Source organism: Anolis sagrei, chromosome 1 (genome assembly GCF_037176765.1).
Source record: "Anolis sagrei isolate rAnoSag1 chromosome 1, rAnoSag1.mat, whole genome shotgun sequence".
Lineage (NCBI taxonomy): Eukaryota > Metazoa > Chordata > Lepidosauria > Squamata > Dactyloidae > Anolis > Anolis sagrei.
In genome coordinates this window covers 309,605,440-309,633,340 of record NC_090021.1, presented here as the reverse complement: position 1 = coordinate 309,633,340, position 27,901 = coordinate 309,605,440, and the positions used below count along the sequence as shown (strand labels likewise).

The 27,901-nt window shown below is 38.9% G+C and overlaps 1 protein-coding gene across 4 annotated transcripts in view; it reads left to right on the top strand.

Annotated features, from left to right (window-relative positions):
* The window catches only part of CEP128 (centrosomal protein 128), a 250,130-nt gene that overhangs the window by 37,326 nt on the left and 184,903 nt on the right, over positions 1-27,901 (top strand). For all 4 annotated transcript variants that reach the window (XM_067462949.1, XM_067462950.1, XM_060757262.2 and 1 more), the window contains 5 exons: positions 811-927; positions 15,651-15,737; positions 17,888-17,962; positions 20,526-20,655; positions 22,181-22,341. In XM_067462949.1, coding sequence (XP_067319050.1) covers positions 811-927; positions 15,651-15,737; positions 17,888-17,962; positions 20,526-20,655; positions 22,181-22,341 — 570 coding nt within the window. The remainder of the gene's footprint in view (positions 1-810; positions 928-15,650; positions 15,738-17,887; positions 17,963-20,525; positions 20,656-22,180; positions 22,342-27,901) is intronic.

Sequence of the window (27,901 nt, the reverse complement as noted above, 5' to 3'; positions counted from 1 at the left end):
TTTGATCCAGGAGAGCGTTTCATGAGCACCACAGGGAGGGGAAGTTAATTTCAGTCATCATCACAACAGGGATGGGAGATGACTTTTCTTGATCTTGCATCAGTCTGTACCACTTTTCTTTCTGTCCTGAAGAGTTACCAACTTTTCAAAGATCTGAGGGTTCAGGAGTGAGAGAAATAGCTTCTTTTCCTATTCCATTGATAAAACCCAAGTTGAGTCAAAGACCCTTATTTGAATGAAAGGACTCCAGTTGGATATAACAAAAGGCTTTTGTTTTGTTTTGTTTTTATTGTTTTATCATTCAGTTTTTTTGTGTGTGTCAGGAGCAACTGCAAGTCGCTCCTGGTGTGAGATAATTGGCGATCTGCAAGGATGTTGCTTGGATGTTTTACCATCCTGTGGGAGGCTTCTCTAATGTCCCAACATGGGAAGCTGGAGCTGACAGAAGGGAGCTCACCCAGCTCCCTGGATTTGAACTATCAACCTTTCAGTCAGCAGTCCTGCTGGCACAAAGGTTTAACCCACTGCGCCACTGGGGGCTCCTTATCATTCAGTGTTTTCAGTGAATTATCTTTATTTTCTCCCTCTTATAGACTCTTCCAGTTTGTATTACTTCTAGGAGCAAAATTTTCCATTTCTTGTGTTCTCATACAAAGGATTTAACAGTTATGTTTGGGCCCTTGCATATCTCAAGTTTCTTTTACCATCTTTCCATCATTGTGTGTGTGTGTGTGTGTATGGGGAAGGGGCAAAGCTGTTTTTCTGTCTTTAAGTCCAAATTTTAACAAGCGCTCCCCTGCTTTTTTGAAGGTATCGGAACGGGTAGAGAGAAGACTCCAGGAGATAGAACAAGAAATCCGCTCAGAAAGGCAGCTGGTAGAAAGACGCCAGGATCAACTGGGACATATGTCTGTTCATCTCCAAGAGGTATGCATAAAGGCCTTTTTGCACAGACAGAGCTGTGCTGCTGCAACTTGTTAGCTATCTATATCCCTGCTAATTATTTACAGGGATGACTACCGTTCTTGCATATGTGTTTTGCTGGGGATCAAGCAAACTGTCAGACAGCAATACATGAAAGAGGTTCTCATCCCTGAGGCAGGAAGTATTAAATGTTTTGGTTGGGAATGCACATCAGCTTTTGAAGGCAAGCTGTTTTAAAACAAATTTCAGTTACATCTAAGGTTTAAACTGTTAAAAAGCGTTGTTAACAACCGTCTTGTGAATACTGTGTGCTTGAAGCCCAAATATGATGTAATGGGTAACCGGTTCTCCTAATGCTGTATAATCAGCTATGCTTGAAGCAAAACGCTTCTGGCAGAGTATAAGGAGTCTGCTGTGGAGACAAACTGAGCAATTGTTTGCTATAGAAAAGAAAATTAAGGCCCCTTTTGCCTCTCTCTTTGAAAATAATGCCTGAAATGTGTACAGGGAGAGGTAGTGGGTTTGCTCCACCCTAATACTTGAGAAGCCAGGGAGATAAAATACAGGCCTCATAATTTTAGATTTAATATAAGTGCTTGGGCGATTATTTGGATAGTCATCTCTGGCTGACTTTACTCTGGTGTCTCACAGAGCCTGTGAAAAGTTTAATTTCATATTTGGTTGCTTTAATACATGTGGTGACCTATGTGCTTTTAAAAAAGGCAGTTGCAGATTATACAGTGCAATATAAGCTGGTGAGGATTAATTTGGATTGACGCTTTCTGTTCTGAAACAGTGACTCTCCCTTTAGAGGTCAAAAAAAGAAGAAAGAAGATAATGTACATTTTAATTTGAGTAAAGGTAATACTTAGCCCTTCAAGTTTATCAGCACTTCTTGCGTAAAAGAGTAGTTTTGTACAGCCCTCTCACAAATTGCTTGGGATGGTCTGTTAGTATGGGAAGAAAGTGAACATTTACTTCTACAGAGACAATCCATGTGTTGTCTGTCTTTCTGTATAATAGCCTTCTGCTTATATTTAGAGGTTCGTTTTGTCACATCAGCTCCCAGTTGATTTCATAAAATCATAGAGTTGGTGGAGACCTCGTGGGCTATCCAGTCCAACCCCCTGCCAAGAGGCAGGGAAATAATGTTTAAAGCACCTCTGACAACTGGCCATCCAGCCTTTGCTTGAAAGCCTCCAAAGAAGAAGCCTCCACCACACTCTGGGGCAGAGAGTGCCACTGCTGAACAGCTCTTACAGTCAGGAAGTTCTTCCTTATGTTCAGATGGAATCTCCTTTCCTGTAGTTTGAAGCCATTGCTCCACATCCTAGTCTTCAGGGCAGCAGAAAACAAGTTTGCTCCTTCCTCCCTATGACTTCCTCTCACATATTTATACATGGCTATCATGTCTCAGCCTTCTCTTCTGAAGGCTAAACATGCCCAGTTCTTTAAGTCGCTCCTCAAAAGGCTTGTTCTCCAGACCTTTGATCATTTTAGTCGCCCTCCTCTGGAAACATTCCAGCTTGTCAACATCATGCTCCAACTGTAGTGGCCAGAACTGGACACATTGTGATTCCAGGTGTGGTCTGATCAAGGCAGAATAGAGGGGCAGCATGACTTCCCTGGATCTAGACACTAAACTACTATTTATGCAGGCCAAAATCTCGTTGACTTTTTTAGCCTCCACATCACATTGTTGGCTCATGTTTAACTTGTTGTCCACAAGGACTCCCAAGATCTTTTTCACATGTACTGCTGTTGACCCAGGCGTTCTACATTCTTTATCTTTGCATTTCATTTTTTTCTGCCTAAGTGGAGTATCTTGCATTTGTCTCTGTTGAACTTTATGTTGTTAGTTTTGGCCCATCTCTCTAATCTGTTAAGAGCATTTTGAATTCTGCTCCTGTCTTCTGGAGTATTGGCTATCCCTTCCAATTTGATGTCATCTGCAAACTTGATGATCATGCCTTCTAACCCTTCATCTAAGTCATTAATAAAGACGTTGAACAGAAATGGGCCCAGTACAGAACCCTGGAATGCTTTGTTTTTCCCCTAGTTGGATTTTGATGCTACTGCTTCTTGTTTAACTTGGACTGTCTAGAGTTGTCTATCAAACATAAAAAACCATTTAAATCTAAAGTGAAGAAAAAACAAACTGTGTTACATCATCCCAGCAGCCTATCTAGTCTTAGAAAAAAATTAGTGTAGCGGTTACCATAACTGCAGTTGGAAAGATCTGAGCTCTGGTCTCCATCTTGGCAAAAGAAAAAAAATGACTTTAAGGGAAGGTTTTGAAACCCTGTAAGGGAGATTGAATCTGGGTGTCAAAGGGAGAAGGTGTTAGGAGTTTGGAGTGGTAAAGAGGATTAGTGGGAGGCCTGAAATTGGTCAGTTGGCTAGCAGAGATAGCTAGTGAGTAGGTTTTTACAGCTATTAGAGAGATAGCTGGTGGAGGATTGTAGAGGTAGATCCAGGATAGGACTGTATGTGTGGAGGAGTTTAGAAATTACTGTCAGAGAAGCAAATCCTGTCCGTGAATTCTGTGGAGGGAGAGAGAAGTGTATCATGTGTAACTAAGTCTGAACTGTTTTAAGTAACCACACGCTTTTAAGTCAGTATTTTGAAACAGCTAAGCTTGATACCTGAATTGTTCCAGTTCTCTTAAATAAACATAATTGTTTTGTTGTTCACAACAACTGCCTCATGTGTGCCTCTGTGGGTGAAGTTTTAAAAGCAGTTTCCTGCAACAATCAAGAGTCTATGGTGGCAGCGTATAATCTAAATAATAATCTTTTAGTGTTCCCTCAGTGTACAAGCCTGAGGGCTAATCCAACACACTCTTGCCTAAGATACCTCAAGTAAGCCAAGGGCTTATCAGTGCTTTTAAGTTGATGGTGGCCAGTGGGCTTTCAAAAAGGGTTTTTGGCCAGAAGAAAGTTCTAGCTTTCCTTACAGCTTTTGGTTTTGGGGCTTTTAATGGAGCCTCTGGTGGCGCAGTGGGTTAAACCCCTGTGCTGGCAGAACTGAATATAGACAAGTCGCTTGTTCGAATCCGGGGAGAGGCGGATGAGCTCCCTCTATCAGCTCCAGCTCCTCATGCGGGGACATGAGAGAAGCCTCCCACAAGGATGATAAAAACATTAACTTATCTGGGCATTCTCTGGGCAACGTCCTTGCAGACGGCCAATTCTCTCACACCAGAAGCAACTTGCAGTTTCTCAGGTCGCTCCTGACACGACCAAAAAAAAAAAAAATCACAGAAGCCTTATTCCAATTTAAGTGGTCTTCTGCTTTAGGGATTTTTTTATTCCCAAACAAATCTTTTTCACTGTTATAATTGGTAGAACAGCTTTGGGATTTTTATTCCTCCAAATAAAGCCTCAACTCCTTTATACAGGACATAAACACAATAGTACTGTGACAGTAATTTTCATCCACAAATGGCACTGCCTGTGATGTTGTTACCGTTTCCAACATGGCTACCCTATGACAAACCCTATCACAGAGTTTCTTTGGCAAGATTTATTCAGAAGGGGTTTGTCTTGTCTTCTCCTATGGCCAAGAGAGTGTCACTTGCCCAAGTGGGTTTCCATGGCTGAACAGGGATTCTAATACTGAGCTCCAGAGTTATAGTCCAGCACTTAACTCACTACTCCATGCTGGCTCACAATACTGTCTCTTATACTGATGATAAAATATATGCATCGCCATGTTTAACGCATTCTTTAGGATGTATCGTTAAAGATGATAGTAGTCTTCCTTAGTGCTCACATTATACTAGCCAACTCTTACATAGCATCTTTATTGTGTGGATGCTGCTATCGCAGCACCATTCTATTTCACACTTCAAAGTGGCATAAGTCCCAGTGTGAGACAAGCATGTGTATACTATGCCAGCATTACTCCAGAAGTAAGTATAATGAGAAAAGGAGGCATTGTTGATCCTTACCCACAACTCTGCAAAGATGATCAACTTGTAATGATCAAAGGCTGGTAGTGATTTCATCCCGGGATTTATCTATTAGGTTGCTATTATAGAATGTGATAATTTAAATTGGTGACTAAAAATGTTAATGAATTGTGTATATCATAAATTGTCTTTTAAAACATATTTTCCCCTAGATTGAGAAGCCTGTATTAGAGGATTGGATGAGTAAAAGAAATTTCATAACCTTTCAAAGCCAAGGGATGCCACTTTAAAATATGGAGTGGCTTAGACTACACAGCTGTGTGTTGAGAGGAAGAAGTCATTTATTCCCAGATGACTGAATTATGTGGCATCAAATTTGCTTCTCACCACTTATTTTTCCCCCACTTCATCTCAAATATTTATGACCCTGATACATCTTGGTGAAAGGCCTGCATAATCATAGTGGCCACAAGACGTCAGTATTTTGCCATTCTGGAACAGCAGCGAAGTTGACTAAATTGCGGACCATAAGGAACTTGTCGAACTTGTATCTTTTTACAATGTTAGAGATGTATATGTTTTAATCATCCCATTGTGGTCTTGTCTACAGTCAAATGTATACGTGTTGTATACGGGAGTGTTAATCCTTATGAGAGGTTGGAAAAGTACTTTTTGCACTACGCATCCCAGAATCCTCCAGCCAACATGACCAGTAGCAACATTGATTGCAGGATTCTTAGAGCTGTACTGGGGTTTCCAAACCCCTTATTTTTTATTGCAGGAACGCTTTGAAAGACCTACCAGTTCCAACTACATATGCTGAGATAATTCAAAGAAAGAGTGTAGCTTCTAGACTTTAATTAATGTTGTATTTGGTCTCTAATAGAATCAGTCCAGTGTCTCTGAATTGCCAAAAGTTGCTGAAGATAAGTAAGGTGCAAACTAAAAATAGCCACCTTCTGTTGCTTGCCTCCACAGTATGATTGCAGTATTTTCCAATGCCCTAAGACATTGGTGGGCAGACTTCAGAATGTTAACATAGAGAAGCGGTACTTGGGAAGCTAAATGCAGTGAGAGGGACACTTTGAATTTTAGTAGCAAATGGAAGGTGACACAAGAGACAGAATGTACAGACTCATAGAAGTTTCAGAACAAAGAAATAATGCTAAAGTGAATTTTTAAACTTTGAGCTGAAGGGCACACAATGACTATACATCACATTTGCTTATTGATCATTTGGAAATCTACCATGGGCAGGGACTCTGACTTTCATCGGTCTTGAGACACAATATGGTAATCACCTAAGAGGATTACATGTTATGATTTTAGTCTTATATCAGGGGATAATATATGTGATGAGAGGAACACTCCGTGGCTGGATAAGTCACAACACTTAGTAGATAGCTATATTAAAAAAACCAATTTGGAATGGAAGTGCTTGGATCAATGAGTCTCCTCGAATTCTGAGTACTCCAGATTACCAGTATGGGTAGTTTCATGCCAGGCAGCTTTTGGTGGCAATGTCTAAGTTGCCATGGTTCAGGCAAGAATTGCATTCAGAGAAAGGGCATTCCAGAAATGAGGTTAAGAGACTCACTATTCAGACCCATTCAGACCAATGCATTTCTACCAGAGAGCAGACAGGAGTTCAAGCCAGGTCAGCTTAAGCAAAAACTAACCAGAACAACAAGCAAGGGAAGCAAAGGCAAACTAGAGGCAGGCTAGTCATGCTCCCAGATGCTGATACACTTATAGATGTCCCCTGATGGGCTAGGATTTGCATTCCCATGGAAGGACCCCTTTGCTATATGTACACGCCCAGAAGCACATAGATTCTTCCAAACCATTTTGGGCATCAGAAGGGGTAGTAGAGTTCTGGTTAGGTTTCCATTTCTGCACATTGTTCCTTCTTCCCTGATTTTCTCACATTCCTGTACAGATTTCTTGACTATCCTGTAAACATTTGATTGTCCTGGTGAGAACAGCTTCCTAAAACAAAACAACACACAAACCATTTTATAACTCCGAACATGAAATGAGTGAAAGTTTTATTCCTCTAGAGTTTAAAATTCCAAGTGTATCATGTTTACAGAATTGCACCCATCTGTATCTTTGTGGATACTTTCAGAGAGTTTGAGAAGACTACTAAAATAAGATTTCCTTTGACTGAATTTGGGTGCATAGTTCTTGGAAATATTTGTTCTTCTGTAGATTTGGCGATGCTAGCAAAACATGCTATCCATTGATTTATCTTAGGACTGCTGTTTAGTTCATGGTTCTGAAATTTCCTGGAGTTAAAAAGAAGAGAGAGTTTTTAAACAGGAGCCTTTTGGGAATAATTTCAACAATATTGCACATGTGCTGTGCAGCTTCATATTTATTCTTCGGTAGTCTTGTACTTTTAATTAGAAAAATATAGCAGCAAACACAATTGCTCTTGACACCGTAACATTGATGCTATAATTGCTCTCCCTTCTTATCTGAATTTGTCACTTCACAACATTATCAGTGTTTATTTAGATATTAGCCTCTTTGGGGAAAGTGTCTGTCATCAACTTTGGGTTTTTTTTAAGTTAAAGTGTTGTGCTATTTATGAAAATTAATTATTTAAGAAGAATTGCCTTGCTTTATTCAGATACTTACTTAAAATACATTAATCTGAAGCCTGAACAATGGGTTGTTTCTTAGTAAATATGGGCTGGGATCCAAAGTGCTGCTTTCAGCATACCCAAGAGCTTGAGCTTGCCTGTGGGATATTTGACTCCATATCACAAACTTTTAAAGTCCTCTCAACATCAGAAGCACTTTTCCATGCAGCATGGGGAGATTTGCTGTTAGAGAAAACAAAGACTGAAGCCACACTAAGACTATATCCCAGCTCCAGTGTGCGGTATCCTGACCTGACATAACCTCATTAACATGAAACATAGCTATTATAATCCAAGTGTAATTTGATATTGACAACCATACATTTCTCCACTTAAGTACAAAAGGGTGTTTCATACTATAATGTTTCTTTTTTGCATACTTGTGAATATATCTATTTTCACAAAAAAAGAAACCCTCTCAACTGATTGCCTTTCTTCCTTTACTTTACACCTGTACTTTGACTAAATAGCTCACTCACTCTGCTTTCCTTTCCTCTGTACCCTGGACCTCTCTGTCCAGTATGTGTGTGCATGTCATTTACTTTAGGCCAGAACACTGTCGCACTCCTGTCATCCAATTCCCAGGCCCTCTTAGTGAGTGAACGAGAAAGTGAGTGACTGAGCTAGGTGCTCCAAATGTGGAGGAACAATAGTATCTAATAAAAGTTAATAAAATACTAAATAATAAATATAACAGCCTCCCTCTCCCCCGCCCGCCCCCCCAGAAATGAGAAATAGGCAAAGTTCATAGCAGGAAGCATACTAAAGGGGTTTGCCTTGTGGTGGCATTTAAAAACAACATCAGCATATGCATGTATCTGTGTATATTATTTATTTATTTACTATATTTATATCCCGCCCTTCTCACCCCGAAGGGGCTCACAGCAGCCTTACAATTGGCAGCAATTCAATGCCATATCAACAGACAATAAAACATATACATTAAGATCAATTAAAAGCAATATAAACATTAAAACATATTATTAAAATCACGCAATCTGATGACATAGCCAAAAGCTGTTCTGGTCATTATTGCACATAATTTCACTTCATTTGTTGCACTGCACTATTGGCCAAAGGCTTTGTCCCAGAGCCAAGTTTTTACTTTCTTTCTGAAGGTCAGGAGGGAAGGGGCTGACGTGATTTCACCTGAGTCTCATAGCTGAGGAGCCGTCACTGAGAAGGACCTGTTCTGATAAGTCTCAGTCCCACCAAGTGCACCTGTGAAGGAGGTGGGACCGAGAGCAGGGCCTGCCCAGACTGTCTTAATCTCAGCATGTTCAAATAGCCAAAGGCTTATAGGAATTCTAGAACCGAGATGTTGATTTGTATATTCAAATATGCAAACATTTGCACACACATATACATTCATAAACTGATTTAAAAAAAGGTGGATGCCAAGGTAAACCCCTGTAAAATGCTTCCTGCGGTGATAGTTGCCTATCTCCTACTCATATATACACAGAATACTAGTTTTTGGTTTTTTTGGATTTGTGCTGACTGAAATTTTAAAAAAAGTGACACTTGACTACATGATTTCCAGACCTAGGTAACTGCCTCCCCACCTGCACAGCAGTGACATCCAGCCAACCCTGATCCCACTCTGATCCTGATTTGGTACACAGACCACATGTGTAAAAAAGCAATTTTCCCTAGAAAATGTAGAGCAAAAAGGGTGGTTTAAAAAATTGTGCTAAAGCCCTCAGGTTTCTAATACAAGGAATATTGCCTGTGTTTCAACAACAGCGACATTAAGCTAAAGATGAAATATTCTGTAGATTCAGCTAACAATTCCCCTCAAACATGTTGAATTTGATTTGTGGTTTTTGTTCAAGCCTAGCTGTGATGCACTGGGAGAGTGACAGCATGTTTATTTGATCACAGTAACAGCTGAACAGTTAAAAAGAGATAGTGATCTGACTTTGAACATATTGACTTTTCATTAATAAGTGAGATATGTAGAAGATATGTTGGAGCCCATGGTGGCATAGTGGATTAAACCACTGAGCTGCTGAACTTGCTGACCGAAAGGTTGATGGTTCAAATCTGGGGAGCGGGGTGATTGCCCGCTGTTAGCCCCAGCTTCTGCCAACCTAGCAGTTTGAAAACATGCAAATGTGAGTAGATCAATAGGTACTGCTTTGGCGGGAAGGTAATGGTGCTCCATAAAGTCATGCCAGTCACATGACACTGGCTCTTCATCTTAGAAATAGAGGTGAACACCACCCCCAGTGTCGGGCACGACTAGACTTAATGTCAAGGGGAAACCTTTATCTTTACCTTTTATATAGGAGCTTATCTGGTGAAGTGCTTTGCGTGTTGAGCTAGTTAGGACATTGGGAGACCAGAGTTCAGATATCCACTCAGCCATGGAAACCTATTGATGCCTTTGAGCAAGTCACACTCTCTTACTCTCAGAGGAAGACAGTGCCAAACTCCTTCTGAACAAATCCTGCCATGAGAATCCTGTGGTAAGGTAACCATAAATCAGAAATTACTTTAAGGCACACAAAAGCATAAACAAGTCAGAGCCAAATGCCCTGCACTTTATTTTTAGTCCAATTTTTGTGGTGCATTGCAGTCAACACAAGAGACCATTCAGCTAACATTTTTCGTTATATCTGAACAGAGAAGGTATGATAGCACATCATGATCAGGTCAGGGTATTCTTTCTTTTAGGCTAAAGTGGCAACATGAATGTACCAAATGCAAGCAGTCTAGCAAATGTATTGTGAACTTATTTGCAGACCTGCTCTAGGAGTAGTTTTATTTCTCTCAAATGTTTTGCAACGAGCCTGTGTGTGCTGTTCTGTCATATATGCAGTTTTCTTAAAACCAATATAGTTATGGACTATTTATTTTTACTATACCTGGAAAATAAAATGGCGTGGCATATTTCAAAGTACCAGTGGGGTGAGAGATTGCTTTTTTATTCCATGTCATTGCTGTTTAATGACCTAAATATCCTTCAGTGCTGCTTTGTTAAGCTGAGGTAGCATATTGATTTCCAAGACTCTGAGTTAAGATGTCTTAATATGAAGATGCTGGGTTCTTTTTCTCAATTGGGGAAATCTTCTCTAGTTGCTTGCTATTTCTATTTTCCCTGCACTAGTATATATTACACTGCAGAGTCAGTATATAAGATGCTCCCAAGCAGTAGAGCATGAGGTAAAGAATGAGGTAGCTTCCTTTCGTCAGGCCAGACTATCTGTCCATTTTGTCAATATTATATGCTTTCACCAGCAGCAATTCCGAGTCTCTCAAAGTGAGGTTCTGCTCATTGTCTGCTGCCTGGCTTTAAAAAACAAGCTGGATATGCTAAGGACTGACTTGTGGATGTTTTACTACCAAAACACGTGGCCTTCAACTGTGATACCATATGATATGGATGGGGTATACCCAAGATAATATTCAGACTAAAGGCTAGCTCATTCAATAGTTTTGAATCCCGGTTCTTTTTCTGATTCATTTTAAATCGTTCATGCATTACACTTTGAGACATTGGTGTGACTTATGGTCACTCCCTTGGGTTTAAAATTGTAAGGCAGCTTCCTGCCTGGAAGAAAAGTTGCCCTCTCTGCCTGCCTTTGTCAGGGTTGAAGGACTGCTTCAAATTCCTAGGTGCAAGCATCAAATTTGCAGGTGCCAAGGCAACACTTCTCTGGAATTTATACTGCCTGTTGCACTGTAGTCTCAAAGCGATGTATTTCAGGCTATGATCGTCACTCGTCCATTTAATACATGTGATGAATTTTCAGAACTGGGAAAGCTAAAAGAACAGTGTTAACTACTGTTTGTGAGCTCAAAGATCTATTCTGGTTTATTTAATGGAGGGGGAAGCTTTGTTACAATTTATTTGAGGTTAATTTGCCATTTAAGTTGTGCCATGTAGTACCCATTTAACCTATGAGGAAGCCCTGCCAAACTTTCAAAACTAGGATTTTGAATTGACCTATGGAAAACTGGATTGTACATAACCTTAATCCTAACTTCATCCATAAATTAAACATCAAGGAACATTTTGCAGTGTTTTCACCAATTTCTGAGATGTTTATGGTGTTCAAGCTGACTAGAAAAGCCCTCACATCACAAATAGTTGGGTCTTATTTATAGGTGTTTGGTGAGAAAAGGACAGCAATCTGCACAAACTCAGTAACACTCCTGATTCGGGTCAAGGAATTCTGCTCCACATACATTTGGTGCCCCATCTTTCTTCATTGTTGCTGGTAGTGGGTCCTGGGCAGGGAGGAGGAATTGCATGGGAGAATCTAAAGATTTGTGATGGTGCTGTTTCTGTCAGAGCTCCTCTACTTCCAAGCATGGAATTTCTTTCTGAGCCAAAGAGATGGCAGTAGTGGCCATGAGACTCAGAAAGGGACTTAGGTTTCCAAGGGGGCTGCTTAGATTCAGATTTTCCTTTTAGGGTCTCAGAACTTCCCATTGAACCACTTAGATACTTTTCATTTTGGATTCTTCTATCAAGACCTTCTTTTTGGTTGTATTTACTTCAGCCAGAAGGGTTTCACAACTTGCTGCCATATTCATTTCTTCATCTTGCTGCAAATTTGACACTGGCACAGTTTCTCTACTGTTGAACCCATGTTCCCTGCCTTAATAAAATGTATGTTTTGTTCCCCCCAGCCATAGTATTCTGTTCTCACTCATCACACCCTTGTAAGCACTCTAGAGGGCTCCCAGCTGCTGCTTACCTCCCTCCCTCATCCTTTCGACATAAGGATGCGGCAAGCTGCCACATCCTTATGCCTAGTGGATGGGGGGCATTTTGAGGGCTGAACATAAGAGCCCAGAGGGCTGTGTCTGGTCCGCAGAGCTTAGTATGCCCATGCCGGAGCCAGAGGCTTACCAGACTCCCCCCCCCTCCCCCTTAAACCAGGATGACTACAAGCAATGTCACGTGTATTCCGTAGTAAGAGACAGTGTGGAAGTCGGCTTTTACCAACAGTTCTATGGATTTTGTAGAGGCATCAATAGAGAGTGAAATGAAGATACGTGCCAAGAGGAGGGTGCATCAAGCAAACCCTTGTTGGGACTGCGTTCCATCTGGAAATCAATGTCCTCATTGTGATAGAGAATGCCAATCCAGAATAAGTCTCTACAGTCACCTATGGACCAACTGCCAAGACTGCTTCTGGAAGATAATCATACTAGGCCATGAGGGATCCCTATGATGATGAAGAGTTATACTTCTTTCCTAGGCTACTTAAAGTGAGGCAGCATAGAATATAGAAGTGCAAGAGCTTTGAAAACACTGATAACATACTATTTTGCCCTATAAATGGAAAATAAAGTCTGATTTTTCTATAGCAAAATTTTGCCACTGAATACTCCAAGAATACCAAGAACTCTGCTATTCCACTGACTTTGCCATATTTATGTTGTATCAGGAATGGCTGTCAGGCTCCACAATGTCCTTTGAAAAGAAGGTGCAACACTGAACTGGGCTACAAAGAGGCTTCTGTGGTGTAAAGGTGCTTTTAAATAATGGGTTTGCTTTTTCAGTGAGCATTGTGTCTTTTTAAGCTGCTGACAAACCACCACAACAATAGCACACTAACAAATCTAACACCGAGGAGCAGTGAGAGCCATAAAACTGAGCAGAGAAAACAGCAACAGTAGAATAGCAGCTTAGTATAATGGTTTGAGGGTAGGACTAGGACTCCAGAAAACCAGAGTTGAAATTGCCACTTGGCCATAGAAATCTTTTGGGTGACCTTGGGCAAGTTACATTCTTTCATCCTAAGATGAAGGCAATGGCAAATCTGCTCTGAACCAATCTTGCCAAGAAAACTCTTTGATCAGGATCACCTTAGAGTTGGAAATAACTTGAAGGTACACATCAAATAAAGCAATAGTGCCAAGTTGTAAGTAGTGAAAGCACGCAACAATATTTTCTTTCTCCCTAAAACACATGAGCAGCTTTCTCCTTGCACAAAATCCCCAAAACATCTAAAACGCCCAGAAGTTAACCCCATATAATGCAACTCATACCTTTTTTGAACTGACCTAAACAGAAAGGAAAGATGATTGCACTCTGAGTAGTGTATTGGCTAGAGCTTGAATGTTAATAACAAAATATTGGAAAGCTTCAGCTCTGCCACTCCTTGATTGAAATGTGTTGGGAAAATGTGATATGTTATGAACATGTTGAAGCTGTCAGCAATTCTGAAGGTGTTCGATGTTCAGGACTATGTGTGCATTATTAGCACATAAAAGGTATTCAGGAGAATTGTGACATTTTGCAACAGGTTTCCTGGAAAAAAAACCTGTTGGAAATCCTGTCAGTTTGATTATGATAATGATAAATGTGTTAACTGCACTTTTTGTCATTGTGCTATATGACATTTTAAAAGTAAAACCCTGCCTGTTTTATATTTAGCCATGGAAATAGAAGCCAGAAATAATCCTAATTTCACTTCTGTTTTCATACAATTTATAACAGTTATCCAGGTGCATTGTACTGATTTGTGGGGTGTTTTCTGAACCCACTGCAATTCGAGTGAGTTTCAGGGGTTTTAAATGTTCAATATCCACAAGAGTATCAATTGGTGTCAAATCAAACATCTTCTACAATGCCCAGACACCCAGAGCCAGAAAACAAGTTCATATTTGTTCTGTGTCTCTAACAGCTTTCTTTTCTACAAGACATATAATCAGCATAATTTCTGTGCCCTGAAAATACTACTGTTATTTCCAACTAGCCATTTTGCTAGCCATTTTGAAAATAACTAGGATGTGCTACTTGAATGCTCCAGTGGGCTTTGCAGGAAAAATTTCTTACAAAAGATACAATATCTGTTTTATTTTAATAGTCTGCTGCATTGTAGAAGTGATGGGGATGAGATGTGTGGATTGAGCTCTTAATTCATCATTCCCTTGAGCTACTCGGGGAATAGGCAATAAATTTGATCATTTATTTATTTACTAGCTGTACTCACCACACGTTGCTGTGGCCAACCTTCCCTCTCTCTCTTCTTTCTTTCTCCCCTTCCTTCCCTCCCTCTTTTCTTCCTTCCTTCCCTTTTTTCTTTCTTTCTCTCCTTCCTTTCTTCTCTTCTCCTTGCCTTCCTTCCCCCACACCTTTTATTTCCCTTCCTCTTCCTCCCCTTTCTTCTTTCTCTACCTATTCTTGGACTGCAACTCCCAGCAGTCCTCCTGATCAATCAATCTATCTACCTACCTATCTCTATCTAATGTATCTCAAGAATTGCTGGGAGTTGCAGTCCAGGAATAGGAAATTGAAAATATGCAAAGAAATCCAAGGAGAAGAAAGCTTGCAGCTTGGAAGCAGTGCATTTGGATCATCCTTCTCTCCTAAACGGTCTGGTCTAGGGGATGCTGGGAGCTGTAGCCTGAAAGAGAGTGTGGACATGCTATTGTGTGTTTTGTTTGCCAAGGGAAGTCATTTTTGTGCATGTGCTGTAGTATCTTTTTGCTTTTTTGGCTTTTAAAGTCCCTTCTGCTGTGTTTTTCAGTGTTTTTAAGAGTGATGGTCACATGTTGACCTGATAGGTGTATTGTGCCCAAATTAAGTGTCAATTTTTCCAGTGGTTTTTGAGTTATATTAATCCCACAAATGAACATTGCATTTTTATTTATATAGAGTTATTTATTGAAATTGCAAATTGCAATGGTCCCCTTGGTATCCTCTGGGGATTAGCTCCAGGATTCCCTGTGGATATCAGACTCCATGGATGCTCAAATCCTATCATATACAATGGCACAGTAAACTGATGTCCCTTTTAAAAACTAATAAATTCAAGGTTTGCTTTATTTGTTTGTTTTTGGGCAGGGTGGAGGGAATATTTTTAATATATGGGTACAAAATTCATGGATATGGTGGATCAGTTGTACCCTTGCATTTAATCTATTACATCGGAGTTTGTAACATGACCTTGCCACAAACCCACACAATTGTGTACATAGCCATGTGGGCATGGGAAATACTGTATGCAGTGGTACCACCAGCTTCCCGAATACTGGAGGGTCACATTGATACCTCTAACAATATCCCCCCCCCCCTCCAATCCCAATAATTCCACACAAAAAGTCAGCTCTGGAGGATATCTTATTGTAAAATTGAATGGCAGATTTGTTGCCGTGATTATAAACTAAGGGTTTCATGTTTTTTTTTTCTTTCCTTCAAGGCTTTAAAGCAACAAGATGCTAAATCTAATGAAGTAGACATGGCATTAAAAAGTAAAATCTTGAAAATAGAAGGTGAAAAAATCAAAGTAAGTTTGCATTTATCTATCTATCTATCTATCTATCTATCTATCTGTCTATCTATTTATTGGTATTAGTGGAATATTATTTTTTTCCCCACTGGTGCAGTCTCCCCTGGCTATGTTGGTGGTTGGGAGATGAGGAGGAGAGAATAGGCAGAACTGTTCGTTCTTCACTCTTCATCATATGACTCATACAATTCTAATTTTGTAGGGAATTTGGCAACATGAATAGAGTTTCACGTGAGCCAGCATGTTGTAGTGGTTTGAGTCTTTGACTAGTAGTTTGAGAGACCATGGTTCATCCATAGAAACCCATTGAATAACCTTGGGAAGTCACTCTATCTCAACCTCAGAATAAGGCAATTGCAAATTCCCTCTAAAGAAATTTTGCTAAGAAAACCATGTAATAGACTTTCCTTGGGGTCACTGTGAGTTGGAAATGACTTACTGTAAAACAACAACAACAACAACAACATAAGAAGAGGCATATTGGATCAGACCAAAGACTTATCTAGTTCAACATTCCGTTAGTATTGTGTCCAGTCAGTTGCTATATATGTTATATGTTTTGAATCTTTAAGCATTTAGCTTTATTGGATGATTGTGGGTGCTGGCATCAAGAAAGAAGGAAAACTTCTCCCTACTTGTAGTCTCTATATCATTCATAAATTAATGGAGTCTCTGGTGGGACAATGGGTTGTGCCAGCAGGACTGCTGACCGAAAGGTAGGCAGTTCGAGTCTGGCGAACAGAGTGAACTCTCATTTGTCAGCTCCAGCTTCTCATATGGGGAAATGAGAAAAGTCTTCCTCAGGATGGTAAAACATCCGGGCGTTCCCTGGGCAATGTCCTTGCAGACGGCTAATTCTCTCACACCAAAAGCGACTTGCAGTTCCTCAAATCGCTCCTGACACACAAAAATGGATAATTTAATATATGTCTGTAATTGCCATTTACATGTCTTAGGTCCAAGCTAAACAGCCCCCAAAGGTATGAAGACTACCTGGGTGCAGATTGCTACCCGTCAACCTTATCTGCCTCATACAATTGCAATGAGCTTAAACAACTGCCTTTTTGAAAAAGTAGGAAAACAGAATAACAAGAAAAAATGGATCAGGGAAACAAGGCGGAAGAAATCAAAGTTTAAATATAGAGTATTGAAGTCTAGATGAGGCGCTCTATCCAAAGCATAGAGCAGAGTAGATTTCCCCATTGATATTTTGGTACTGAACATCATAAGCAATATGGAAAAAAGTGGGTATTGCATAGATTGAGTGAAGGTGAAACTGATTTGCCCAAACAGGAGCGCCTGGGAGATCCTAATTTTTTCTCTGGCAAGTTCCTATATCATTAGATGAAGCATAGCAAGCCAGACAAGAAGGAAACATCTTTAAATGATACTGGATTGGATCCAGACTAAGGAAGATGTACTGAAATCAGTAGGACAAATTAGTCATGACTTGAATGTAAGGCCACTGACTGTGTCAAGAACTCATATAACTCTGTTAGAATCCATCAGTTTTATTCGTTATTCACATTTGTGTGAACATGTGCATAACCACAAGCTCACACAGATATGTAGAATTCTTAGGATTGTGTTGTTTGTAACAGTTGAAATATTAGGGCATTTAGCATGTGAAGTTGCATTTGGAAAGCAAAAGGTAACTGGGTCAGATCCTAAAATGATATGCTTTGTTTGTTTTAGGTTTGAATTTAAGAGCAATGCACATTTCAAGGAGTCACATTGAGTTTTGGATTACTTACAGGCATATGTTGACCATTGTACTTGAGAGTTTTGGACCCCCCCCCCCAATGTGTCCTGAAATATTAGTTTTCTTATCTTCCAATGGGATCCCTTAAAACCATACTCTGCTCCGCTTGAAGATGGAGGTTATTTGGTGAGAGAGGGAGATATATTAGAAATTCAATTATGTGATCTAGTTTTTAGGTAGAAAACATACAATAAATTCAAGTATCTGTAAACAGATAATTTGATCCAAGTTACGACTGAGATAATAGATACTTGGTGAGCTTATCATAGTATTGCTCAAGAAATGAACATTCAGAGTGTTTCTGGTATATTAAGCATTTATCTTCAAAATTCATAACATTACTAGTAATTGAATGCATTTTGTCACTGCTTCTAATCCAAACAAGCTTGAACAGGATTTGGAACGTTCCCAGAGGAAACTGGATCAGTCAGAAAACAGCCGAGAAGCTCTTCTCCACCAGGTAGCTGCTTTCTTTTGTGGAATATCTATCTCCTTTTACAGTAGGCAGCACTTTTTGAAGTGGCTAAAAAATAGTTCAATAGCCAATCAGAAGGAGGTGTGATAAAACATCCAGAATAGTCTATACCATACTCAATTACAGGAGAACATTTCATGTAAGGTTCTTCTACCAAAATGAGCATAAGAAATTTAACTAAAACCTACTGTTTTAATTTCTCTCATGGCATAACAATTCTACCAATCAAATATATTGTCTAAAAGCTTTAAAAATATTCATTTTATTGTTTTGTACTTGCTAGCCTACTCTTCTTAGTATAATGTAGCTTGGGATGAAAAAATGTCTTCAGTCACCTACAGAATTTCATGGCTTGTATGGATCAAGCATTTTAATGCCATGCAAAAAAAAAAAAAAAAAAAAAAAAAACCAAGAAGGAGTACAAATGATGCAGGATAAAAATCTACAAAGACTGGAAAAAGCCATAACCCCCAGAACCAATAGCCATGTTGTCTGGGGGATTTAGGGAGGAGTATAACAACGGAACTTTCCCATGCTAAGTAAATTATCATTTGTGTCTCCAAGGTCTTCTTTTACGTGGCATTTTGCTATGTTTGTTTTCAGTGATTTCTCTGTATTTGTATCTGACTCTTCTTCTGTAATTGATGTTCTTGAAACAAGTTGTGTTTACACAGCAATAGGTTGGTTCATGACTAATGAGGGCTTTCCATAGTCTTTAATTGTGTGGTTTCCCCTCTTTCTCTCCCAATATTGTTGGCAGAGCTTAGTCATCTGCCATTTTAGCTGATTATCTGATTTAATCTAGTTTCTCATTTTGGGTCAAATGAAAATATCAGATATCCTTTGTGCACACATATGTTCCTACCTATAAAAATAAGGTGATTTAAAGATTGTATTTACAGTTTATATTTACCCTATCTCCCTGTTTATATTGTGATTGTACAAAACGTTTGGCTTTCCAACAGGCACATTTTGATGTATTTTCAAAGAGCAGGGGAAAAAAAATCTTGCCTTAAAAATAAGTAAATTGAATGGCTGGACACTTTCCTCCCAGTCCTGGAGCTATTTTGTTCCGCTTTCTTTGCACAACCAAATTATAACTTGTGAAAGTGAATTGCCTTGCAGTGCCTAATCTCTTTTCTGGCATCTAGCAATATACTTTTTTTCAGAAGCAAAACCAAACAAAAAAACCCCCTAGATTCTCATTCAACAACTTGTGTATTCTGATTGCCTGCATGTATATGCTACTGTTTATTCTGTGGAAACAGCAACCCCCCCCCCCCCCCACTACTGTTTGCTGAGCAAACAGTAATTGGATATGGATTATTTAATATGAAAATGGAATGGTAAAGGAAGGATTAGCTACTTGCTCTCACTCTTTTAAACAATCTGCAGCCCCTGGCAACTTCTGTATGTACTTGTATATACATTGACTTCATGTCTAAAGCAAGAGCAGGCTTTGAACCAAAACTCTGGATTTTGATACGACACGTGAATAACTCGAGGGTCATTCCTCAGAGAAAGAAAAGCACCAGCACTACCTCAGAAGGTCAGCCATCCCTGACTGCTGCTGCCAGTTTCCCACACAGGCCAGAGGTGATGCCACAGTAGAGAGTAGAGCGGTTTGGTGCTTTTTTAAGGTTCTCCTAGGATCGATTAAGCTTTCACCTTTCACTTTTCTGCTTTTTTTTGACTAAAAATTTTAGAGTTATGTATGAATCCAGTCATTTTCAGATTCATATAAAACAGATCTAGTCAAGGACTTTTAGTATAACATGTATTTTGGGCCTGAACACAGATAAGGATATAATAGCACCACCTGATAATTTGCAATATCCAATTAAAAGAGAGATTTAGTTTTTTGTCGGGTACAAATATGGCCATGTTTTGTTTGTAGCTTAGGATAGCTTCATTGATAATAACCATGAATGTATCCTTTCACATGTGACTAAAATTCAAAGTGCTGGCATTAAACGGTTCTGGCCCAACTTACCTGTCAGAACGCATCTCCTTCTATGAACCCGCTAGGACGTTAAGATAGTCTGGGGAGGCCCTGCTCTCAGTCCCGCCTGCATCACAAGTACGTCTGGCGGGGACGAGAGACAGGGCCTTTTCAGTGGTCGCCCCTCAGCTGTGGAACACCCTTCCTACAGAAATTAGATCGGCCCCCTCCCTGTTGGCATTTCGGAGGAAAGTGAAGACCTGGTTGTTCGAGCAGGCATTTGAATAGGCAGTGTATTGAATATAGGAATATGGAACAACGGATTGTGAGATTGGATCTTGATTCTACCTATGAGACGCTAATGAGATGTTATAGTTATGTTTAATTGATTGTTTATTATATCATTGTTTTTAACTGTTTTTAAATTCTTGTTATGATGTTGAGCATTGAATGTTGCTATTGTTGACCGCTTTGAGTCGCCCAAGGGCTGAGAAAAGCAGTATATAAATGAAGTAAGTAAGTAAGTAAATAAGTAAATAATAAAACCATTTTCTAGTGTGCTTAAAAGTTGCTACTTGTCTGTGTATGTGTGTACGTGTCTGTTAGATTGAGGATCTCCGTTCCCAACTCCTTAGAGCAGAAGAGGAGCGCCTGAATCTTCATCATCAAATTTCTCGGGTTGCCATACATCAGAGCCAGCCGAATGAGCAGGAAAATGACAGGAGGAAGCAAAGAGGTAGAACTTTAAAAACCCTCCTGCTTAGATACATCTTACCTCTGTTCACGCCCAGTGTTTATTTTAAAATTTTTAATTTATTACATTTGGTCTGGCCATAAGGTTTTAAATTCTCAGTGTTGTTGTTTATATGTAAGTTATATTAATTGTACTGTTTTATTTACTTGCTGCTTTGTTTTTACTGATGTGTTGTTGGGCTTGGCCTCATGTAAGCCGCCCCCGTTCCCCTTGTGGAGATGGTGGTGGGGTATAAATAAAGTTTTGTTATTATTATATTATTATTAGAACTGTCCACTCCATTTTCCGTCCATTATTGTGCCACATTGTGACAGTATCATGGATTCAGTGATTGTAATGATAAATTGTATTTTGCCAAAACTTCCAGAAAGGAGGTAGGATGGGAGTCTACAAGCATTTTGCCAAACCATTTAAAAATAATGTCATGTACCAAATGTCTAATTTCCACAGCATCTTTGTATTGAATTCTTCTCATGACTGAAATTTACAGATGTTTATAGACATGTTTCTGTTGAAACGTGCGTGTGAGAGGCTAAAATCAGTTGTGAGAACTACATATGTATTGACAGAGCTATCATAATTTTGCAAATAGAAAATGTATTATGTGTAGGTCTTTTTTTTTTTTTGGTTTCACATGCAAAGCCCTAAAAAGGGTCTAATCCTATTTTACTTCATATTCTCTAAAATATTTGATTTCTCATAATATCTTCAGACGTATACCGTGGAGATGGTTTTGGTGTACATAGACTTCAGAAGTAATATCTTATTATTATTATTTTACAAGAATTTAATTCTCTGTTAAATTTTGGAAATTCTATCCATTGATTTTTACCAGGCAAACATTCAACCAGCTTGGATCCAATTTCTTATTGTCTGCTGAAGGAATATGAATTGCAACTTTTAGATTAAATGCAAGATTGTGCTCCCACTACAGCTGCACCATGGCAGAACCTCATTTCGCTTCCTTCTCCCCCTTGTATCCCACAGCATCAGCTCCTGCTCTTATGCTCTGATGATCTTCCCAGCCGTTGAGAGCCTGTTTTGAGAGTTCATGCGGCTGATTTCCCCCTTCTGATTCTGCTGATGGAAGCAATGCCTTTAGCAAATGCTCTCTTAATTTTGTATAATAGTTATTAGGGTCTATATCTTGTTGATCATGGATTTCTTCTTTCATAGTGATCACAGTATCGTATTGCACGGAGATGATGAATGCCTTGTTAAGAAAAATCAGAACCCGATCTGAAAATGATCATTAAAACCAATTACACTAGTAGGCTGTGGAAACATTTACTCAAAACCTGATGTTGTACATTTGCCATTCTTTCAATGGTGCTGATGTAGGAATTCTTTGTAACCTGATGTAGAAGCAAATTGAGATAGCTTATCATTTCTATGTAGTAGATTTTGACCTACTAACTTTTATCACTGCATCCATGCAAACTCTATATGTGCAGGTTTTATTTGCTTCTTGTAGTATTTCATAGCCCAATTGTGTCATGTATTCCAGTGACAGAGAGGACTGATCCAGGGAAAACAGAGATGGAGAAAGAGATCTGGGAACTGAGAGCAAAGCTAAATCACAGTGCTGTTATGTCAGAAATAGAAGAATTAAAGCGATGCATAGAGCGCAAGGACAAAGAAAGAGCACAGCTTGGACTGCAAATAGAGGTAAATATTTTTAAAATAAAATACCAGACCCTTTTAATTTTAATGTTGTCATGAAAAAGTGTATATGACCAAACCATGAACTTTCAAATTTGGAAATCAGGTGATAATCTTGTGGTTGGCTTGGATCAGATCAGATTGCAGATGAGGGCTCACATAGACTGTTCAGAAGAAAGCTAGGCTTAGAATTCTTATTTTTGAAACTTATTTTGTTATGTGCTGGAAATATTCATTGTTACAAGTCCTCACTTCTAGTCTAGATGTGAGCTTGCCATTTAATCAGCTTTATGTGAGATTAGGGTATATATCTGGTGTTGTCTGGGTGTTGGTAGGGCCACTGTCAGCCTGCTTTCTCTCTTCTCCAGCTCTGAGAAGGCCTACCTCACAATATTTCTATTGCAATTCTCTTGCTGCAGTGGGCAAGTTCTCTTTGTGATTCTTTCTTTCCTTCCTCCATTTCCCTCATTCATCTTCTCTCTCTCTTCTTCCTTCGTTCCTTTCTTCCCTTGCTTTCCCTCATGCACCTCTCCACTCCTTTCTTTTCTTTCTTTCTTTTTTCTCTTTCCTTATTCCATCCTTTCCTTCATTTAATTTACTTCTCTTTTTCCTCCCATCATGCCCTTTCCCCTTTACTTCCTTACCTTCCCCTCCTTTTTTCTCTTCCCTCCTTCCTTTATTTTCCTTCTTCCTTCCTTCCTTCTTTCCATCCATCCATCCATCCATCCATCCCTCTCTCATGTACACATCACCTAGCAGCCAATCTGCTTTGCTATTAGTGTTATTATGTCCTATTGGATTATGTTTATTTTGTTTTCATTTTGGTATTTTAATTCTTTTGTTAGAAGTTTACTATTATTTTGTGCATTGTTCATTAGGGCATTGAATGTTTGCCTTCTTTTGTGTTTAAAAAGTCCTGAGTCCCTTCGAGGAGAGATGGCAGTCTAGAAATAAAAAATTATTGTTATTATTATTATTATTATTATTAATCCCTTCTTTTTTCCCTTCCTTCCTTTCCCCTTCTTTTTCTTTCTTTCCTTTCCCCTCATATCTTTCCCCCTTTCCTTTCTCTTCCTTCCTTCCCTCCTTTTTCTCCCTCCCACCGTTTTTCTTTCTTTCTTTCTTTCTTTCCTTCCTATCATATACATGTCACCTATCAACATCCAATCCTCTCTACTCCCTTTATTTTCCAATCACATGACAGAGGGCCACTTCACCTAACCACAGCCAATCTGCTTTATTCCTTTCCTTTCCCTCTGTTCTAGACTCATAAGGGGTGGGCTTTTTAAAGTTCATACTCTTAATTTTTTTATATTGAGTAATGAAGAGTATGTATACCAGATCCATCAAGCTATGTAGGAGCCTTTTTGGGACAAACACACATACTTTAACTTACATATAGAGAGAGACATAGACTGAAGTTGTCTTTTGAAGAAAGAACTTGGCCACATCCTTTTGAACAAGGAGATCCACATCTCTATGTGTATGAGTTTCTGTCTAGTGTTGATATAAAGTCAACCTCCATCACAAAATTGTTGATGTACTGAGAAAGAGCAAAAGGAAAAACCCCCTTTCTTCTACCTCTTTCCCTAGAACAATTGGTACCTGATAGAATTTGACGTATGTATCAACAAAAGGCTGAGCCCCTCATAAATACTGCAGTTGTTTTCAGTTTGTAGTCAAACTAGTGATCCCCAATAATGCCATATAAGAATGATTCTGACTGTGAAAAGAATAGACGTATTGCTATCGCCAGCAGATTTAGCTTCTCTCTGGATCTCTGTGGAGACAGCTTGAATTTACCAAGCTATTAATCACATGAACATCATTCTATCATTGTGTAGTCAGTATAAAATGGTTGACACACTCAGTGAGATTATGTTGTTCAGAATTATTTGGATGCGCTGTAGCCAAAATGTACAGTCTATCACTTATTGTTGGATAACAGATTCTAGATTAAATAATCACATAGTGTTTTATTTGGTTAATTACTTGACAATTTACATCAAAAACCTGAATCAAGAAATGTAGAGTAGAAGCACACACAAAAATTGGTTAATTACTTTGATCCAACTACAAAGTAAAATGGAATAGAACCTGCCACTGATGATTATGGTGGGCACTTGTACTCTTATAAAATCATTTTTCTGGTATTATTTGTTCTAAGTCTTCCTTGTTTCAACTTAATGTGTAGACTAATTTTAGTTGCAATTTTAGAACAGATGCACCTGCTGTTTTTGGGGACTTTGTTTAAATCCCCAAACACTTGCTTTCAGGAAACAATGTTGTTACTCTTTGTGTAATACTGAAAGTATTAATGCTAATACTTTATTTTTATAGATGGAGTGATTAAAAATGTAGCTAGGACATTTTGTATTAATTGATACTGTGATGCTTTCTGTGTGATGGACTGTGAACTTAGCATTCAAATACAATGTGCCCTTTGCCTGCATTGTTATCCCTCCAGATCAATGGATATGTAGCAGAGACATCAGGTACAAAATACAGTAAAACCTACATTTTGATTCAAGTACCATCACCGATTTTTCCTTTCTCCTGTATGATTTTTTGCATGATGGAGAAGCCAGTGGAGCTTCAAATGCTTGCACAATGCCTTTTGTGTATTTTGTTTAGCCAAAAAAAGCTATCTTTCTTTTGTGTTTTATTTTAAGATACTGGTGTTATGGAGCTGTCTGTAAAGTTAAGACTTCTTTTCCATCGGGATTTAAAAAATAATCTTGAGCACACTGTTACTCTTTGAAGATCAAAATCCAGTTAATCAAGTTTGAATAGTATAAATGGGTAGCCATTAGAGAAGCAGTGTTTAATTTGGCATAGCTGTGCATCTCAAAGTAGTGTTTAATTTCCTTTATAATTATGTAATCAGGATTGTATTGGAAGCTGCCAGCTTGCTCAGACCGTTAAGAACAGATCAGAGTTTAGCAATAACTTTGCAAGTACAATTCTAATAAGGACTTCTCTGAAATAGATGGCAGAATAACTAGAGAACGGCTCCAGATACAAAATGTACATTACTGGAAAACTGACTGATCGATCTTTAAATTTGTTACAAGCTAATATTCATAGCCTTCTTATTTCCCATAAAAGGAATAAAATTCAGTATAATAAAATATTAATATTTCTCCCCGAAGGATTTCAAGATTGAACAACTTGCGAGAATGATTACCTGTTGAAGTGTTGAAATTACTGATTGCAGTTTCTGTGAATATAATAAGATGCTAAATAAAGTAATAAATGCAAGGAAAACAATGTTGCCTTGTAAGAATTTAATTTTGTGGCAGATTATTTTTTGATGGTGTTTAGATGCTGAATGTTTTCCAGTAATCTAAGTGTTCCTTTTGATTATTTTTTACAAGCTTTGATACTACAAGGTGGCTGAGACAGCCTGCTTTTGTAAGCTTTATAAATCTAAGGGTTTAGTGGTCTTTCTCACAAGAACAAATCATACAATAGACCTTGTGCTTCCTGCCGTTACCCTCCAAGGGAGACAGTAGTAGCAGCTGCAGGAGGCAAAAAGGAAATGGATTATTTCCCTCTTGATGCGACATTAAGATGCAAAAGGCTGTGAACTTGAAAACTACAGTAGTAAAACATCATTCCATCAGATCTGTTCTTTATAGTGCCACTTCCATCTGCAAAGCTGATATAGCTCTGTGCTTTCCCCAGATGGAGTTGGGCAAGCTTGCTCATTGCCGTTTGGTGATTCGGGAAACAGCAGAGTCTTTTCTGAATTGTTTTCCTAATTTAAAGTGCCATTACTCTGGCTCTTTGGATTTAAAATAGGGACCCTGAGGACTTCAGATCGTGAGCAATTTTCCCCACCTCAAACCCACAAGTAACTGTGGCCCAGTGTCTTCATGAAGTTTGCTAGATACTCTTATAAGCCTGGAGACAGCAGAGAGTTTATAGGGATTTGGGTACCTGGAAATATTCAGGTCATTATTTGCTAAGAGTCTATCTCTTTCTAAAGGCATGAACTATGTCTTGTCAGATGTTATTAGTAAATGTGCCTAATATGGTTAGGAAAATGCTAGTACTTTTTTGGGAAATGATTAGATGGTTGGATTCATATGCAGTCACATTACACTTGCATTTCTCTGTAGGAAATAGGTGTGGATGAGTGAGATGGCAAACAACAATAAACCCATCCAGGGCAATGGCCAGGATCTATTAGTGATGTTTCCCCTAATGAAACTGCTTTGATCAATGGAATGAGTGTAGGATGCCTTCTCCTCAGTATGCCCTTCCTCATGCACTCTTAAAAGCTGTTCCTTAGTGCTGGGAATCATCAAACATTTTAGATGCCTTTGGAGGGCTGCAGGTGGGAGAGGAGGAGAGGAAATTCTGAACAGTCACTCATGCTGTAGATAAAATAGAAATAATTTTCAAGGCTGCACTTAAACGTGACAAGTTTTTTCTATAATTCTACATATGAATATCCACAATCACTTGCACTCTGAATATGAATATGAATATTTATTACTTTAAAATGGTTGTAGGCACTGGAAACATATGGATACTTGTGTTCAGAGTGGTTAAGGATGTGACTTTATATTCCCTTTTAAAAAGAGCCCCATAGCTGTAGAATTCTGTGTTGAAATCCCCTTTTCACCAAAGGTCAGCTGGAAAATATTGCATTGTGGAAAAAGGCATAGTTCATGAAGAACTGAACCAAGGAAAACATATGATTGACTACATGATTGAGATTCTTGGAAGAAAATAAAATCCTTCCCCTACTTCTCCTCTTCCTCCCCCCCCCTCCCCCCCAATTTATTTATATAGTAACATCACTGTACATTGTTCTTTACAAGTAATATTTACAAGACAGTTGTTCTTGCGGTATGATGTTCCATTATAGACTATATATGTTTTTAGGAGGTAGACCAGAAGTACTTAATTGGATACAAGAACCCAAATATTTTCACAGGGATTAAGAATGATTAGCGGTCTCTCAAAATACCTCTTTGCAAGCCAAGTGTATGAGTTCTCCATGCCCTCCTTCACTTGCTTAGGCAGAGATGACCTGCATTTCTCAAATTCTTTTAGTCTGGAAGTTAGAAAGGACATATTCATGTGTGCAGAGCGAAACCATCAAGTAAAAATTCCCAAAGATCAACACTCATTTTTTAAACCACTGGTAATGCACCAGGATTCCTTTTTATCCTGTTCAGATTATAAAGATTTTTCATATCTGGAGCATTTGGCCAGATCCTCCTGATGAGTAAATCGTTGGTGCTGATCAGCTTGCATCACTTGATCTGGAATCAGTGAACTCAGTCTACCTCATTCCAAATCAAGAGTTAAAGCAACTATAGAGATTGTGGTATTGTATATAAAAGATTTGAGTAGAACCAGAGAGACCTGTGTTCAAACCTTTGCTCAACTATGAAGCATGCTAGATAACTTTAGTCATAGGCCCAATTAGTTTTTCTTGTTTGAGAAGTGTTGGGTCAAGTGTTCATTTCCTTTCATCTTCAGTGGACTTTGGCTTTGGAATAAAGATAATAAGTTGTATTAAGACAGAAATCCTTCTTAAGCCTAGATG